The following is an 18,682-nucleotide window of genomic DNA, read 5'->3' as shown; positions in this document are numbered from 1 at the left end:
CCGGTGATTTTATAGAAAAGCGGCCTCCCATGCTCATTTTACCTTCTATTATCAGGATGGTTTATTCGTTATTTATAAAATCAAAAAAACAAAAATATAAATTATTTTTAAATCAAACATAAAACTTTGAATTCAATGATTTTTTTAATTTGATATATTTTTTATTTAAGAATAAGCAATCCTACAAATAATAAATAACATGTATGACAATATAGTATTCGGTAAGGCAGAAACAATAATTTCCTGAATACATATAATATGAATTTGATGTAATTAAGATAAAGGTAAAATAAAATTTTGAGAATTTTTCAATTATGTGTTAAGCTAAATTTTAGTAAATTTAAATCATTTATACAAGAGAGTACAAATACAAGTACAGTGCAAGTACTTTAATTTAATAATATTTAAAACGTTAATACAACGCAATAATTTAACTAAACATTATTTTGAAATTATTTTATAAAATAATTACTAACTCTCGATCAATAAATTCCGCATTAAAGTAGATTTTTGAGCAAATTCATCGATTATTTCATCATTTTTAAGCTCATACAAAGCTTCTTTTCTATAGCCATAGCATAAATCTTTCCAAGTGATCTTGTTTTAAAGTACCTACCTACTTCATAAGCGATTTTTTTTGTATTTCAACGTTGAAAAGCTTCTTTCGCAAGATACTTGTGTCACTGAAAGAGTTAATAAATGCTTATAAAATGTTTAAATTTGGATAAGCACACTGATACAAGTTGTACTTATGTAACAGCAAGCTATACAATATTTAGGTACACTTTTTAGTAACACACGGAGGTGAAGTTTTCACGATATCAACAATATTGTCATTTGTTACTTCACTTTCATTATCACATGTCATCCTTCATATTTTCTGTAAACTGAACATATTCATCATTAACTCGATCTTCTATAATTTCAGTATTTTGCAAAATCCTATATTTTAATACAATCCATTTATCAGCAAAATCCACGAGTTCTCTAATTGCAGTCGCAGATATGGTAGGCTAAAAATTTCTTAATTTTTCACTAAATGATTTAAATGCTGTTAAAGGTATACCATTTTTTATTGTATCAAAATTTCTAGGATGTAAGGTGCTTATATATCATCATAAAACGATTACCTAGTCTTGATCAAATCGTTTCTCGATACTTCCAATAATTCGGTCAAAAATGTGCAAGACGTTTTTCCATTTTTTATTCTGCAGAGTACATACATATTTGAAGGAAATTGGAAAACCATAAATATACTTGTATGTATGAAAATAAAGATATATTATCTGTAGCAATATATTTATGTATATGGAGTCTTATTCATTTACTTAAACTGTAATTTACAATTATTTTAAAAAAATTTAATTTTTTTGAAATGTTTTTTTCGCAAATTTACTAGCAAAATTAACATTCGATTAGAAATTAAAAAAAAAATATTTTTGGTACATCTAAAATTTTTTGTGAAAAAAAACTATTTGACCGGCCTCAAGAGGCCGCGGCCTCTAGGTGATTGCACCGATTCATTTATATGGCCAGCACGCCACTGTCTCCAGTGTGTACCCTTAAATGCGATTTCAAACTGCCAGCGTGACTAAATTGCTTGGAACAAACTTCACACTTGTAAGGCATCTCTCCAGTGTGTACCCTTAAATGCGATTTCAAACTTCCAGCGTGACTAAATTGCTTGGAACAAACTTCACACTTGTAAGGCATCTCTCCAGTGTGTACCCTTAAATGCGATTTCAAACTTCCAGCGTGACTAAATTGCTTGGAACAAACTTCACACTTGTAAGGCATCTCTCCAGTATGTATTCTCCGATGTCTTTTCAAAGTTCCTGCTTCACTAAATTGCTTGGAACAAACTTCACACTTGTAAGGCATCTCTCCAGTGTGTACCCTTAAATGCGATGTCAAACTTCCAGCTTGACTAAATTGCTTGGAACAAACTTCACACTTGTAAGGCATCTCTCCAGTGTGTATCCTTAAATGCGATTTCAAACTTCCAGCGTGACTAAATTGCTTGGAACAAACTTCACACTTGTAAGGCATCTCTCCAGTGTGTACCCTTAAATGCGATTTCAAACTTCCAGCGTGACTAAATTGCTTGGAACAAACTTCACACTTGTAAGGCATCTCTCCAGTGTGTACCCTTAAATGCAATTTCAAACTTCCAGCGTGACTAAATTGCTTGGAACAAACTTCACACTTGTAAGGCATCTCTCCAGTGTGTACCCTTAAATGCGATTTCAAACTTCCAGCTTGACTAAATTGTTTGGAACAAACTTCACACTTGTAAGGCATCTCTCCAGTGTGTACCCTTAAATGCGATTTCAAACTTCCAGCGTGACTAAATTGTTTGGAACAAACTTCACACTTGTAAGGCATCTCTCCAGTGTGTACCCTTAAATGCGATTTCAAACTTCCAGCGTGACGAAATTGCTTGGAACAAACTTCACACTTGTAAGGCATCTCTCCAGTATGTATTCTCCGATGTCTTTTCAAAGTTCCTGCTTCACTAAATTGCTTGGAACAAACTTCACACTTGTAAGGCATCTCTCCAGTGTGTACCCTTAAATGCGATTTCAAACTTCCAGCTTGACTAAATTGCTTGGAACAAACTTCACACTTGTAAGGCATCTCTCCAGTGTGTATCCTTAAATGCGATTTCAAACTTCCAGCGTGACTAAATTGCTTGGAACAAACTTCACACTTGTAAGGCATCTCTCCAGTGTGTACCCTTAAATGCGTTTTCAAACTTTCAGCGTGACTAAATTGCTTGGAACAAACTTCAGACTTGTAAGGCATCTCTCCAGTATGTATTCTCCAATGTCTTTTCAAAGTTCCTGCTTCACTAAATTCCTTGGAACAAACTTCACACTTGTTAGGCATCTCTCCAGTGTGTACCCTTAAATGCGATTTCAAACTTCCAGCGTGACTAAATTGCTTGGAACAAACTTCACACTTGTAAGGCATCTCTCCAGTATGTATTCTCCAATGTCTTTTCAAAGTTCCTGCTTCACTAAATTGCTTGGAACAAATTTCGCACTTGTAAGGCATCTCTCCAGTGTGTACCCTTAAATGCCTTTTCAAATCACCATTTCGACTAAATTGCTTGGAACAAATATCACACTTGTAATGTTTCTCTCCAGTATGTATTCTCAAATGGCTTTTCAAATTTCCTGCTTCTCTAAATTGCTTAGAACAAATTCCACACTTGTAAGGCATCTCTCCATTATGTAATATTAAATGCCTTTTCAAATTGCCATCTTGACTAAATTGCTTGGAACAATTGTCACATTTATAAGTCGTTTCTCCAGTGTGCACTTTAAAATGTTTTTTCAAATTACTCGAATTACTAAACTTCTTACAACAAATATCACACTGGTAACGCTTTTCTCCAGTGTGAGTTACCAACGATCTTTTGGATTTCGTTTTAATCCCGTTCTGACGTAACCCTAAAATAGAAAATCAAACTATAAAACTGGCACGGTAAGGGCGGTGGTAGATAAGGTAAATTTTCAATGTTAAGGGCTGGGAGAGAATAAAGTAACACAGCTTTATTTTACGGACACCCAATTTATTCTGATCTCTAATTCTGTTCTTTTCAAATATTAAAATATGTTCTTGCAATCACACATTGGCTGCTTATTCATTACCCATGCCTCAAGAATTAGCATACATAGTTCATTTTTCCAAACATAATGATGAGAATAAGCCGGCAGTTTATTATCATTAATGCATCGAGCAGATTGTGAAAAGTAGCCCCGTTTTAAAAACCGTAAGTAATTTGTTCAAAACTGTATCCGGTGCTCAATAATTTTTATACAATGCATGCATTTGTAGACGTTGGTTCAGGTAGCTTAGTCCGCGAGATATTTTCGATATATTCTACCTTCTTAGGACTGTTTATATACAACACAACCTAGAAATCGTTGCCACTAACATTGTGAACTTCTTGCCGTGCTATTCACCATTTCTCCCATGGTAAATGGGAGAAATGGTGAACTCGGGGAACGGCAATGTGGTGAAGGCCGTTTTCAACACGTATACCTATTTCTAGAGACACTGTTTCAAATTCGGCCAAGTCCAATTTTTTTATTGATTTGGTCCGATTTTTTTGGTTTGCAGTGATTAAACAAAAACAAACTGTACTTGCAAGACGATGATGACGACGTGGACGATAAAGATTATTGTTGAGTAGGGTGTGGTGAACTGCACAGTTACACTAAAAAGGACGTGGATTGGATCAAATAACCAGCTGCCAACTTTGACTGTTCGAATCAATGAAGACTGTTCAAAATATGAATTCATGTGTGATATAATGTGGTAAAAAGCAGGAGTAGAAAGTTCACTATTTCACCCTAAGTGCCTTCGCCATTTCACCCTTATGTATGGGTGAAATGATAAATTTAATAAAAATATTGTTATTTTTTCAAACATGTCTTAAAGAAACTCTAGTCACTGGTAAGTTGTTGCTAATACGTTTTGTGAAAGAAGTGTATTTTTATTTCGTTTAAATAAACTATCTCTTGTTTTCTACACAGCTTAAATTACTTTTTTGTTCACCATATCACCCTGATTTACCCTACAAACTAGTTATATTATTTTATAGAGGGCGGTATATTCTGCGTCAGACAGCTGCGGTACCTGCACTTTACGTCTAAAAGTACATCTTTATCTTTTCGTATTTTGTCGTCTAAACTCGTAGGTGTTACGTCGCAAAAACCCAGGTTTTCATGTACTTGCATGAATTAAGAGAAAATTGCGTTATTTTATGGCCATTTAATAAACTTTCTCGAATATACTTCTTAAATCAAATTTCACGAAGATGCAATGACCGCTAGAGATCTAAAAACTGAAGATTGCTTTGACAGAAAACGCTGGAAATTAGGATGCGAGAAGCGGCGACAGCTGTAGAAGACTCGCTTATTATATATATAACAAATTTCACACTTCTACATGTATTTTTTGTACGTATCCATTAGGTTTGTGCTCCGTGTAGCTGCTCAACATAGTGGATACGTTGGTGCTCCCCCTCGGCGATCCAATCTGTGGCGGTTTATAATGTAGAGGAGCGCATGCTGTAAACATTCGAGCAGCTACATGGAGCACCAACCTAATGGATACGTACTTTATGGCTTTTCTTCAGTGTGCATCCTTAAATGCTTTTTTAAATGTCCATCTCGATTAAACTGTTTGGAACAAATTTTACACTTGTAAAGCACCTCTTCGATATGTATTCTCAAAGGTCTTTTCAAATTTCCTGCTTCTCTAAATTGCTTAGAACAAATTTCACACTTGTAAGCAGTGGCGTAGCGATAGATCAGTGGGCCCTGGTTCCAGTTGGGATGCGGACCCGCCCGCCTAGTAAAAACACACATTGTATATCAAAAGTTTTTAATAAGCATTAAATATAAATCATCATATATCATATATGTACATTTATAAAAATTCAAACTAATTTATAGTCTATTTACTCACGGTTTTTGCTGTAAATTTAACGAACCGCTCGGATTAAAATGAAATTTGGCATACACTTAGCTAACATGTCAAAAAAAAGTGATACCTATTGTACCAATGTATGCTTTTTGACTAATTCTAAGTGACTTCAGCTCTATAGAGTTTTTTCACCACCAAGTCAATATTTTTAGACCCAATGTTAAGTATCCTGATAGGTAGTTAGTTAACATGACATACATGATGCATCTAATCGAAATCAGCAAAAACCTCAACGTGCAGATAGTCAAAGATGACTTAACAAACCGATTTTCCATAGATAATTGTAGTTAATATTTAGCGTTTACTGACTACAAGGTACTTTGTTTTTTCGTATTGAGATCAAGTCCATGTCCTCTACTTGTCTTATATCTGATATGCGGGACAAGTTTTATGTCAGCTAATGTATTTTTGATGTTTCGACAACTCTTTCTTTAGTTCTCGACCGTGGTACCGGAGGAATTCCCCCATTCCTCCCTAGATCCGCCACTGTTCAGTATTATATTAAAGATACAACGTAACTGCAGTTTTGCTGCTATTGGATAACTGTTGATGATAAGCATTCATAAAAACGTGATAATTCTTATATTGCTCTAGTAGCACATTTTATAGCACTAGTAGCATATAGCACTCTATAGATCTAGTAACACTTCTTTGGTTTTCTGAGGGATTTTCGGAGGTTTTCTGAAGACTAAAATACGATGCATCTATTTTCATCACGAATTCATATACAAGACGCAAGTATGGAGTCTCTCTCCTTCCAATAATAAATATTTTCGTTCACTTGATCGTGAATTAGTGCACTTAAAATAAACTGAGCACTTGAATCCAGTAACTTCAGAAGGCTGTAGCTCGAGAATAGTAGTTATTCAGACCCAGGTTCCACGAAATTTTTAATCTACCCATCGAGAAGTATCATTGACCAAACTTTCGTCACATTTGACCGGGGCCACTTTTCCATAAGGAGTGTAGCGGGGTCCTTTCACACTTCTACGGCTTTTCTTCAGTGTGCATCCGTAAATGCTTTTTCAAATGTCCATCTCGATTAAACTGCTTAAAACAAATTTCACACTTGTAAGGCTTTTCTACAGTGTGTATCCTTAAATGTCTTTTCAAATCTCCATTTTGACTAAATTGTTTAAAACAAATTTCACACTTGTAAGGCTTCTCTCCAGTGTGTATTCTCAAATGTCTTTTTAAATTTCCTGCTTCTGTAAATTGTTTAGAACAAATTTCACACTTGTAAGGCAGTTCTCCAGTGTGCACCCTTAAATGCGTTTTCAAACTTGTAACGTGACTAAATTGCTTGGAACAAATTTCACACTTGTAAGGCATCTCTCCAGTGTGTATTCTCAAATGTCTTTTCAAATTTCCATCTTGAGTAAATTGCTTGGAACAAATTTCACACTTGTAAGGCATCTCTCCAGTGTGTATTCTCAAATGTCTTTTCAAATTTCCTGCTTCTGTAAATTGTTTAGAACAAATTTCACACTTGTAAGGCAGCTCTCCAGTGTGCACCCTTAAATGCGTTTTCAAACTTGCAACGTGACTAAATTGCTTTGAACAAATTTCATACTTGTAAGGCATCTCTCCATTATGTACCCTTACATGCGTTTTCAAATGACCATATTGACTAAACTGTTTAAAACAAATTTCACACTTGTAAGGCTTTTCGCCAGTGTGTATCCTTAAATGTCTTTTCAAATCTCCATTTTGACTAAATTGTTTAAAACAAATTTCACACTTGTAAAGCTTTTCTCCAGTGTGCATCTTTAAATGCGTTTTCAAATGTCCATTTTGATTAAATTGCTTGGAACAAATTTCACACTTGTAAGGCATCTCTCCAGTGTGTATTCTCAAATGGATTTTCAAATGTCGGTCTTGAGTAAATTGCTTGGAACAAATTTCACACTTGTAAGGCATCTCTCTAGTGTGTAGCCTTAAATGCATTTTCAAATTTCTATTTTGATTAAAATGCTTGGAACAAATTTCACACTTGTAAGGCATCTCTCCAGTGTGCATTCTCAAATGGATTTTCAAATTTCCTGCTTCACTAAATTGCTTAGAACAAGTTTCGCACTTGTAAGGCTTTTCTCCAGTATGTATTCTCCAATGTCTTTTCAAAGTTCCTGCTTCACTAAATTGCTTGGAACAAATTTCGCACTTGTAAGGCATCTCTCCAGTGTGTACCCTTAAATGCCTTTTCAAATGACCATTTCGACTAAATTGCTTGGAACAAATATCACATTTATAAGGTGTTTTTCCAGTGTGCACTCTCAAATGTTTTTTCAAATTTCTCGAATCATTAAACAGCTTACAACAAATTTCGCACTGGTAACGCTTTTCTCCAGTGTGTGTTACCAACGACCTTTCGGATTTCAGTTTAATGGCGTTCTGACGTAACCCTAAAATAAAAAATCAAACTATAAGACTTGTACGACGGTAAGGACGGTGGTAGAAAAGGTAAATTTTAAATGTTAAGGCTGTTTTATGGGTGCACCAAAACCTAAGGATAGTGTTTTCTCTGTTATTTACCGACAGAATGTCTCGAAATTTGGAAACGTTATTCGAAATTATGTTGCCTTTAAAATGATGGTTTTACTTTTTTTATTTTTTTGAAAATTCTGTTGAAAAATTAGATTCTAATGTTTAACGTTCTATTATAACCAAACTTTTTACACCCATCACTTGAAAGAGTTTTTTTTTTCTGTAATCGTTGATTTTTTTTTTCACCTTTCTGTGTCCAGTAATAATCGAAAAAAGCTTGTTCCAACTTTGAAGAAAATTTGCTAAAAATATTGAAATCTAATAATGAAACGTGTTACGCAACATTTTCGCTTAGTTTCATCGTTATCGCCTTCGTGACGACAAATCTCATGAACGTACGGTCAGTCGGTCAGTTCGCTTGAATTTCCAGTTATTCATTCTTGTATTTTCTTCATCAACTTGCTTAGTGTTTACAGTTTACAGTATTCTTAGTTATTTTGAAAACATTAAACTTATTTAGTTTACGGGTATTTTTAAGTACTTAATATATTATTAGTTTAGTGGTATAAGTTATAAGTTCTTTAGTTTACGCGTATTTTTAAGTATTACATTAGTTTAGGGATATAAGTTGACAAGATAAGAAATGAGTCCCAGGGTGTTTTAAAATAAGACAGAAAATTATACTACTATCCACGATTTGTGTTTTATTCATCAATTGGATACTGTTCTTATGTAACTGCAACCTATAAATATATTAAAATATTGTATATGTTACCGGCAAAACCCGATTTCAGGACAAACTAGTTTGGCCTAGGCCAAACTACTTTGTCCTAACCGCCTAGGATAAACTAGTATGACCTAGGTCAAACTAGTTTATCATATCACGCGTAGGCTAAACTAGTTTATCCTGATATAAATAAACACACTTCAGGCCAAACTAGTTTAGCCTAGGCCAAACTAGTTTATCCTGATATAAAGACGCACACTTCAGGCCAAATTAGTTTATCCTGATATAAAGACGCACTTCAGGCCAAACTAGTTTATCTTGATATAATAAAGATTCACACTTCAGGATAAACTAGTACGGCCTTCTTCTTATTCTTCTTGTAGTGCCTATCCGTTTCGGATGTTGACGATCATCATGGCAATCTCTACTTTTCTCACTGCTGCTCTGAAAAGACTTGTAGTGGTTGTGTTGAACCACGTACGTAGATTTTTCAGCAAGGTGTTAAATGAAAGCTTATAATCCAAGGATGGTACTAAAAGTTAGGAATTTGACCTAGGCTGTCTGTCTGTCGGTCTGTCCGACCGCGAATATAACTGCTCCGTCACTATACCAGGTAGAATGACAAATGAGGTGTCAAATGAAAGCTTATAATCCAAGGATGGTACTAAAAGTGACAAAATTGACCTAGGCTGTCTGTCTGTCGGTCCGTCCGAGCGCGAATATAACTGCTATGTCACTATACCAGGTAGAATGAAAAATGAGGTGTCAAATAAAAGCTTATAATCCAAGAATGTTACTAAAGCCCAAACTAGTTTGGCCTGAAGTGAGCGTCTAGAACCGGAAGTCCTAGAACAAAAGACCCCGCAGAAACTTTATGGGAAATGGCTCTCTGTCAAATGCTCTGAAACTTAGGATTGTGAAAAGACTCCATGGACGCGTAGCTCCAAAAAATCATAGTTCTAAGATATAAGCCTCTGAAGATATAGGTATAGTGAGGACGTTTGAGTTGGAATAAATTCATTTTCTCGAGAATGGGCGACTCTGGAGATAAATTACGAATCAGGTAAATTTTTATTTTTAAATTATAATTTTTTGGCATATATATCATACTAGTGACGTCATCCATCTTGGCGTGATGACGCAATCGATGATATTTTTAAATAGGAATAGGGGTCGTGTGATAGCTCATTTGAAAGGCTATTTAATTCTCTATTCACTAATATAAACATCAACATAATCATTTATACAGGGTGCCCAATTTTTTTTTAATTAAATTAATTGAGACAAAAAGAAGAATGTATATAATTTATTTAATTCGAAATACATTTTACTGCTGTCAGAAAACAGAAAAAAATGTTTATTTGATAAATAAATATTGTTTTTCGCTTAAATTCAATATTAAAGCTGCCACCCACCTACCTCTTAGCAGTTTGAACATTTAATTTAAGCGAAAGGCAATGCTTATTTTTCAAATTAACATTTTTTTCTGTTTTCTGACAGCAGTAAAATGTATTTCGAAATAAATAAATTATATACATTCTTCTTTTTGTCTCAATTAATTTAATTAAAAAAAGTTTTGGCCACCCTGTATAAATAATTATGTTAATGTTTACATTAGTGAATAGAGAATTGAATTACCTTTCAAATGAGCTATCACACGACCGCTATTCCTATTTTAAAAAAATCACCGATTGCGTCATCACGCCCAGATGGATGACGTCACTAGTATGATATATACGCCAAAAAATTATTATTTAAAAATAGAAATCGAGCTGATTCGTAATTTATCTCCCATTCTCGAGAGTCTCCCATTCTCGAGAAAATGAATTTATTTCAACTCAAACGTCCTCACTGTACCTATAACTTCAGAGGCTTATATCTCAGAACTATAATTTTTTGGAGCTACGCGCTCATGAAGTCTTTTGTTCTACATATCAAGGACTACCAGAATCCAAAGTATCAGAGCATTTGACAGAGAGCCATTTCCCATAAGGTTTCTGCGGGGTCCTTTCTCACCTTTAGTACCAGCCTTGGATTATAAGCTTTCATTTGACACCTCATTTGTCATTATATCTGGTATATTGACGGAAGAATTACATTCGCGATCGGACGGAAAGACGGACAGACAGCCTCGCTAAGATTTCTCACCTTTAATAACATCTTTGGATCATAAGCATTTATTTGACACCTCATTTTTCATTCTACCTGGTATAGTGACGGAGCAGTTATTTTCGCGGTCAGACGGACCGACGGACAGACAGCCTAGCTCAAATTTCTCACCTTTGGTACCATCCTTGGATTATAAGCTTTCATTTGACACCTTATTTGTCATTCCACCTAGTATAGTGACGGAGCAGTTAAATTCGCGGTCGGACGGACCGACAGCCTAGGTACGTGGTTCAACACAACCACTACAAATCTTTTCAGAGCAGCAGTGTGAAAAGTAGATTGCCATGATGGCCGCCAACATCCGAAACGGATAGGCACTACAAGAAGAAGAAGAAGAAGGCCGTACTAGTTTATCCTGAAGTGTGAATCTTTATTATATCAGGATAAACTAGTTTGACCTAGGCCAAACTATGTGACAAAAATGTGATAATTCTTTTTAAAATATTATTTACGATAAAATCAATCTAAAAAGGTATTCCCGACAAAACTAATTTGAACGGAGAATAATGCATTTTGTTGTCATTAAAATACTTGTGCGCCGGCGCCACTGAGTAAAGATCGAATTGTCGGTCGCACTCCCTACTTCAAATCAATTTCAAGTAGGGAGTCACGTGTGTCTGACGTAAGCAGTCTACGAAAGTAAGTGATACGCCCACTTAACATTGCAATGTGCTTCAACTGATAAAATAGTCTTAAGTAATGTCGGGTCCATCGCTATTTCGCCCGTCGGCTAATTCAAACAGATAATAAATATTTTTGTATGTTATGAAATTCGAGTAACCGATGTCCAGGGACGTATCGTGATATTTGTTATTTCACCGACACAAATTTTTTGATGCAAGTATTAAATCATAAAAGAATAATGTATTAGTGTGTATATTATAGTCAAAAAGCAGAAAATCTGATTTTGGAAAAACAAACAAAACTTTTAGTCCAGAGAAATAAGATTTTTCTCGTGACACATCCCCCTCCAGGCCGAAACCAAATTTTTTGAGTAGTACGGACATCTATATTATTAACCTATATGTTTCCTGCAGCCGATTTTGATGATATACATAGTTATAAACAAATGAAGATCAAAAAACGGTAAATTATCGCTTTTTTCGTCTATTGTCAAAAAGTTAAACACTTTAAACACATTTGGGAGTAAGAAACTCATAAATCGGATAAAAAACTTCAATATTGCGTTCGCTGAATATGTCCATCCTTATTGGTTGCTTAGAAAATTGCAAAATAAATCATAAATTTTGAGTTTTTATAAATATTCATAACTTAGGTAAAAATTAGCGTTGAATCTTCTTATTATACGGAATGCCGAGCCTTCTTGTACTTGAATTATATTTTAAATTTCAAAGCAATTGGTCAAATAGTTTAAAAGTTATTTAATTTGTTTATCCCAAATTTATTTTTTTTTGCAACACTATAAGTCAGAAAATTATGAGGTTACAATAATACTTCGGACAGTTTATGAAAGAAGAACTTTTATACTATTACCTTAATTAAAAATAAATGACAAAAAATAATTTTAAACAGTGTAAAATTATTTTTCAAAAACATGTCGATTTTTTGCTTACTTATAAACAATTAGAATAACTTTTTAACCGTTACCCGTAGAAAAATTATTTTTTCATATTTAGAAAGACTGAATTTTTATACACATTTAGAAAGAAAAACAACTGTCCTAGGACAATTAGGAACAAAGTTAGCCCCCCCATTTTTTTAACTGGCACGTTTTTGCAAAATTATTTTGCAATATTTATAATTACTTTTTGTCATTTTTTTTAAATTAAATTAATACTGTAAATTTTCTTCTTTCATAAACTATCCAAAATATTACTGTAACTTCATCATTTTCTGACTTACAGTGTTGCAAAAAAAATTAATTTTAGATAAACAAATTAAATAACTATTAAACTATTTGACCAATTGCTTTGAAATTTAGGGTATGATTTAAGCACCATAAGTCTCAGCATTCCGTTAATAAGAAGTTTCTAAGTTAATTTTTACATAAGTTATGAATATTTATAAAAACTAAAAATTTATGATTTATTTTGCAATTTTCTAAGCAACCAATAAGGATAGAGATATTCAGCGAACGCCATATTGAAGTTTTTTATACGGTTTATGAGTTTATTACTCTCAAATTTTTTTAAAGTGGCAAATTTTTTAGTAATAGACGAAAAAAGCGAAAATTTACCTTTTTTTGATCTTCATTTGTTTATAACTATGTATATCATCAAAATCGGCTGCAGGAAAAATATAGGTTATTATTATAGATGACCATACTACTCGAAAAATTTGGTTTCGGCCTGGAGGGGGTTGTGTCACCAACATGATATTTTTTTTCCTTATTTCTCTGAACTATTTATATTTCTTTGTTTTTTAAATGGTTAAAAGTGAAATGTAAAAAAAATTATCACTCTACCACCCTGTCGGAAAAAATACTAGGTGATACAACGGCATCTTCTGTAGGGCTTTTCAACGCTTCTCATTTGTTTCAGGCACTTGTTATGTCATACAATTTTAATATATCTATGTCATACGTCTTTGGTATGTATAGTTATTGGTATATACGTATATACTATATACCAATAACGTATGACGCAGATATATTAAAATTAAACGACATATTTTATGACAAGTGCTTGAAACCTATGAGAAGCGTTGAAAAGCCCTATTAGCGTTTAACGATGACGTACCTACATAGAAGAAACTGTGGAAAAGTATGTTACATTTAAGAAAAACTGAATTATTTTAACTGAAATAATCATCATATTAGCGTACCTTGTTTAAAATGTTTCTCCTGCAGACGAGCTCTCATCATCGTCACTATCCACCAGATTAATAATAAGTTTTCCACTGTTTGAAAAAAATTGTCCTAGTCTTCTGTACTCATCTTCTACTTTCACTACATGGTTTACTGCTTCTTTCCAGTCGGCACTTGTAATTTGTGATAGTTCATATCGAATTAAATCGACCACTTTCGCGTCAAATTTTGGAAAACTATTTTTCCCCCGAATCCGTTTTTTTACTTGTCCCCAAATAAGTTCGATAGGATTGAATATGCAAAAATAAGGTGGTAACCTCAAAACAGTATGGCCATGTTGTAATGCAATAGTGTCCAATATATATTGTTTCTTATAAGTTTTGGTACGAAGCACTTCAAGTAACTGTTTCTTATTATAGTTGTCTTCAAAATACAAATCATTATCCGAGAGGAAATCTTTTAGTTCCTGTTTTGAAGACGAACTGTTAGGAATTTTTTTGAGAAGCCTTGAGTGGTAGCTTGCATTGTCCATAACTATTACACTGCCCGGTGTTATATTGGGAAGTAGTGTATTTTTAAACCACTCTTCGAATATAGTAGAATTCATATTCTGATGATAATCTATACTACATTTTTCTATTTTTGTTCCGCAAAGCATTAACCCATTTGGCACCCAACCATTTGCAGATCCACAGTGCACAATAATCATCCGGGAACCTTTATTCGGAGGTATGCCTTTCAACTGGCACCTACGTGAACCATCAGTCCAACCCTTGCTAGCGGTATCATGCGTGTCATACCATGTCTCGTCTAAATAATATATAGTCCGCTGTTGGTCTCGATATTCTTGAATTTTTTCTAAATAATCTAAACGCCAGTGTACTATCCTCTTACTTTCCATAATAGCCACCCGTTTATCAACGATTTTGTATTTGAACCCAAGTTTTTTCAGCCGTCTACGTAAAGTGGTTTTAGGGCAGCTTCTTCCCATCGCAACAAGCTTGGTGTATATAATGTCAATTGTCGGTATTACATTTTGTTTGTATTCCTCGTAAACCAAATTCCTTAAACATTTAGCAGTCACGATATTAATTTGTTTAGGTTTTCCAGCATCCGATCTTGTTTTTCTCTTTTTAACACCACTTTTTACGATGTCGCGCATGGTAAAATAAGGAATTCCTGTTAGAAATGCCGCTTTTCTTATAATACCCCCTTTACAACTATTTTCAGGATCATTTTGAAGATTTTTGTAAACGTTCATACAAATTCTCTTAGATTGTTCATTCAAAACAATCCTTTTCTTTGGAAGTCTTTTTCTACAGTTACAGTCTCAGTGTCATTGTTTTTTGTATCACTTACACTTAAAAGATTGTTGACTACTACACTTTCTCTACTACTACTTGGGTTCTCTTGCTCCCATGCACGAAAAACTGTAGGTGATTTTTCCCATGGTCTAAACATTTTCTTTATACACACATAGACAGTTTCAAACAAACAAACAACAAAAAAATACTACAATTATTATAACTACTCAACAAAATTTCAACACAACTTAAAATTGGAGCAATGCACAATTAATAATGCACATCTATCGATAAACAAGCTCGTTGCAAAGATACAATTAAACTAAAAATTTGCAAGTCAGGCCCTAGTCCCCAGTCCCAGATAAGGCACGTGCTGGTGTTTTTACAATCCGGTTACGCATCGTAAATCAATCAGTCTAACACTTGAAAATCTCATATTTGGGCATTAGTACAGTTAAAATTGTTAAACGATTATATTTAGATATTAAGCAATATAATTATTGAAACTTTTTTTCTACTTTTAAGGACAAAAAAGCAAGTTCATTAGCGGAACGTAATTCAAAATTATTCTGCACATTATATTTGAAGCAATATTTGGTTAAAACATCTCATTTTTAGTGGTAAAAATATATTATGTACATATATTAATTTGTCTGGACTAAAGGTGGTAAAAGACTGTCTGCAAGTTACATTTTTGTTTGAATTTGCCGACGGGCGATAGATAGATGGTGTCAACTTTACCGGCGCAAATTGATCCTAAGCAGACACAACCTGGCACCGGCGAGTTGCGTAGACCGTTCTGCGCATCCTACTATCAGTTCATGCGTTCGCAGGTCGAGCTTGGGAAGGTTTGTCATCGACGTACAGTTTTCTTGGGCTTGGGACGGGTGACTCAGCGCCAGATGTTAATTTTTACGTGTTTTTGTTTTGCGAGATGGAAATATCTGAAATGAATAAGCGGCGATATATTTTACACTATCTTGAATGAATAACATTTTATTGCTCTGTTGTATCAATCAGCACTACTCTACAAGTTTTCGTTTATTTGTTTTAATATGTATTTTATTATATAATATAGTAGGCGCAATAGTAGGGAATATAATATATCTGATTAAAACAGTGAATTTTTTACATGTTAAGTATTTTTAATTTCTTGTGAAGTATCTAGGTAGTGTGGCTTTAGCCAATAAATCAAAGTTATGCGTTTACAAGAGCATATTATTTGAAAAATAAGGAGTACCATAATGTGTCATAATTATACAGATCAAAAAATTGTTTAGTATGTATTTCTAAATCCACACAATCATTGGAAAATGATTCATGGTAAAAAATATTTATTAATGACACTGTTATCGACAAAGTCGCTCAATTTTAAACTTGTCATCATATATTTATTAGACTTTTGTTTATCGTTAAAAATTTAATTATGGTTGAGAATTGTATTTTTTGTGTGATTTAATATTTTATCAAAAACATAATCAGCAAAAATCTTATTTAAAACATGAGAACCGTTTTTGCAATCACAATCAATGCAGTGTTTAACTTATGCTTGTTATTATAAAGGTATGTAGAAATAGAATACTCAGTGTAAGATATATTTTTATGTACCCGCTTATGATCAAATTCGATGTTTTCGAAAGTCATACCGCTACAACTACTAGGGACATGTAAGATATTTTTAAAACGTTACTACAGTCGTCTATCAAGTCTCTTAGTGATTAGACGTGTTTGATTTAAAAGTCGATTCACTAATTGCCGCAAAAAATACAGTTTGTTTACCTTTTACTCATTTATTTGGTTAAGTATTTTGGATTTCTACAAGTAAGTCGATTCATTACTTAATTTGTCCTGGAGAATTATACTTAAAAATCCGACTTCTGTCTGGGACGGATGTCGGGAACTTCACCTGGCGGCGGGAAGCCGCCGCGATCTTCAAATATAAGAATCGAGGATATCAGGGTTCTGGATGGCATGGAACTCGACGATTCAAATGTAAATATTAATCAAGATGGTTTTCGTGGATTTACAGAAGCCGATAAGAATAATATTGCAACAGGGGACAAAAATCAAGTTTTTCCAGCAGATAATGATAACAATAAAAGCTCATTAACAACAACAGCAAGTAATTTAGACCGGCCAAACCAGTCTTTCAAACGCGATATTTCCATTAATAATCGATTTACATCAAGAGATACAGGTCCGTACTTAATTTTTGTGGAACACGAAGTTTTGAATGTGGGAAGATTGCATCCAATGAGACTTAATGAAAAACTGTTAGCACTTTCGGAATACGAAAAATCGATCTTAGAAATTAGTAGCGTGGGTCGTAACAGACTTAAAATTGAAGTTAATTCAGGGTTAGTTGCGAACAAATTAGTGGAAAATTCGGTATTCAAAGACAATAAACTGATAGCTTATATCCCCTCACATTTAACTGAAAAAAAAAAGGTATTGTGAGATCGGTCGATACATATCTGACTGAAAATGATCTTGTTAAAGTTATAAAATCAGAGTGTTCTGTTCGTAAGGTTCAAAGAATGTTTCGAAAAGTAATAAAAGACGGAGTGATTGAAAAAATCCCCCGTCAAATGATAATTGTCACATTTGCAGGGAACAAAATTCCCCAATTTATTTATATAAATAAAGTGAGATGTCCTGTAGACACGTACGTTCATCCTGTTATGCAATGTTACAATTGTCTTCGTTACGGTCACTCTGCATCTCAATGTAAAGGAAAAAAGAAATGCCGAAACTGCGGCAAAGAAAATGATAACGAATGCACTCAATGTGATAACTTCTGCATTTTTTGTAACTCTAATTCACACAACTCGACAAATCGAGATTGTTCAGAGTATAAAAAACAAAAACGAACTAAGGAAGCAATGGCACACCTTAATATTTCTTTCAAAGAGGCCGAAAAAGTTATTGACAATCCTGCCTACACTAGTATTGTTCAAAAAAACAGATTTGCTCCGTTACTGTCATCCACTACTGAATTCCCTTCATTAGTTTCCAGGCCAAATACCTATTCCAATATTGCTCAAAGCTCATCAAAACATTTGCCTTCCATTGCAAATATTTCAAATACTGCAGCTTCTACTAGAAAAAAACGAAAAATACACCCATCGTCTCCTACGCTTATTACCGCTCCAAGCGAATTTAGCTTTTGTGCTAGCCCCGTATTCCAGTTCGGAAACTATAATAAAAATGTATCTAAAAATAACGATGAACATCTTAAAAATGAATTCGCTACTACTTTGAAGGATTCAATCAATAATTTCTTTTCAGACATTCCTGCTCGAAACCCTGCGATTAATAGTTCAGTTCCCTCTATACAAGATGTAGAAAATATAATTAACAGCGTGATTAAACATTTCTTTACCTGATATGGCCGGTTTAAAAATTGTCCAGTGGAACGCTAGATCAGCGTACTCTAATAAAAACTCTATTACGCAACTTTTTACAGAAGAACACTTTGATATAGCTCTTATTTCGGAAACTTGGTACAAACCTAAGTATGAAATGTCCTTACAGGGATTTAATATTATTAGAAAAGATAGACGTAATAAACGAGGTGGAGGTGTTAGCATAATTATCTCTAATAATATTAAATACAATAATATAGTATTCAACCAAACATTTAATAAAAATATTGCAGTTTGTGGCATTGATATTGATGTCAATGGCACCAAAATATCTGTGGTTAGTATTTATCGTCCAGGTAGCATTGCA

At 33.9% G+C, this 18,682-nt stretch overlaps 1 protein-coding gene across 1 annotated transcript in view; it reads right to left on the bottom strand.

The window, feature by feature from the left end:
* Positions 1-1,020: 1,020 nt before the first annotated feature.
* The window catches only part of LOC126881531 (zinc finger protein 271-like), a 38,192-nt gene continuing 20,530 nt past the window's right edge, over positions 1,021-18,682 (bottom strand). The window contains exon 2 of the mRNA XM_050645849.1: positions 1,021-3,455. Within this exon, the coding sequence (XP_050501806.1) occupies positions 1,525-3,455 (1,931 nt within the window). The 3' untranslated portion in view covers positions 1,021-1,524. The remainder of the gene's footprint in view (positions 3,456-18,682) is intronic.

This window comes from Diabrotica virgifera, chromosome 3, assembly GCF_917563875.1.
Source record: "Diabrotica virgifera virgifera chromosome 3, PGI_DIABVI_V3a".
Lineage (NCBI taxonomy): Eukaryota > Metazoa > Arthropoda > Insecta > Coleoptera > Chrysomelidae > Diabrotica > Diabrotica virgifera.
The sequence above is the reverse complement of the archived record's forward strand: the minus strand, read 5'-3'. Positions and strand labels throughout refer to the sequence as shown.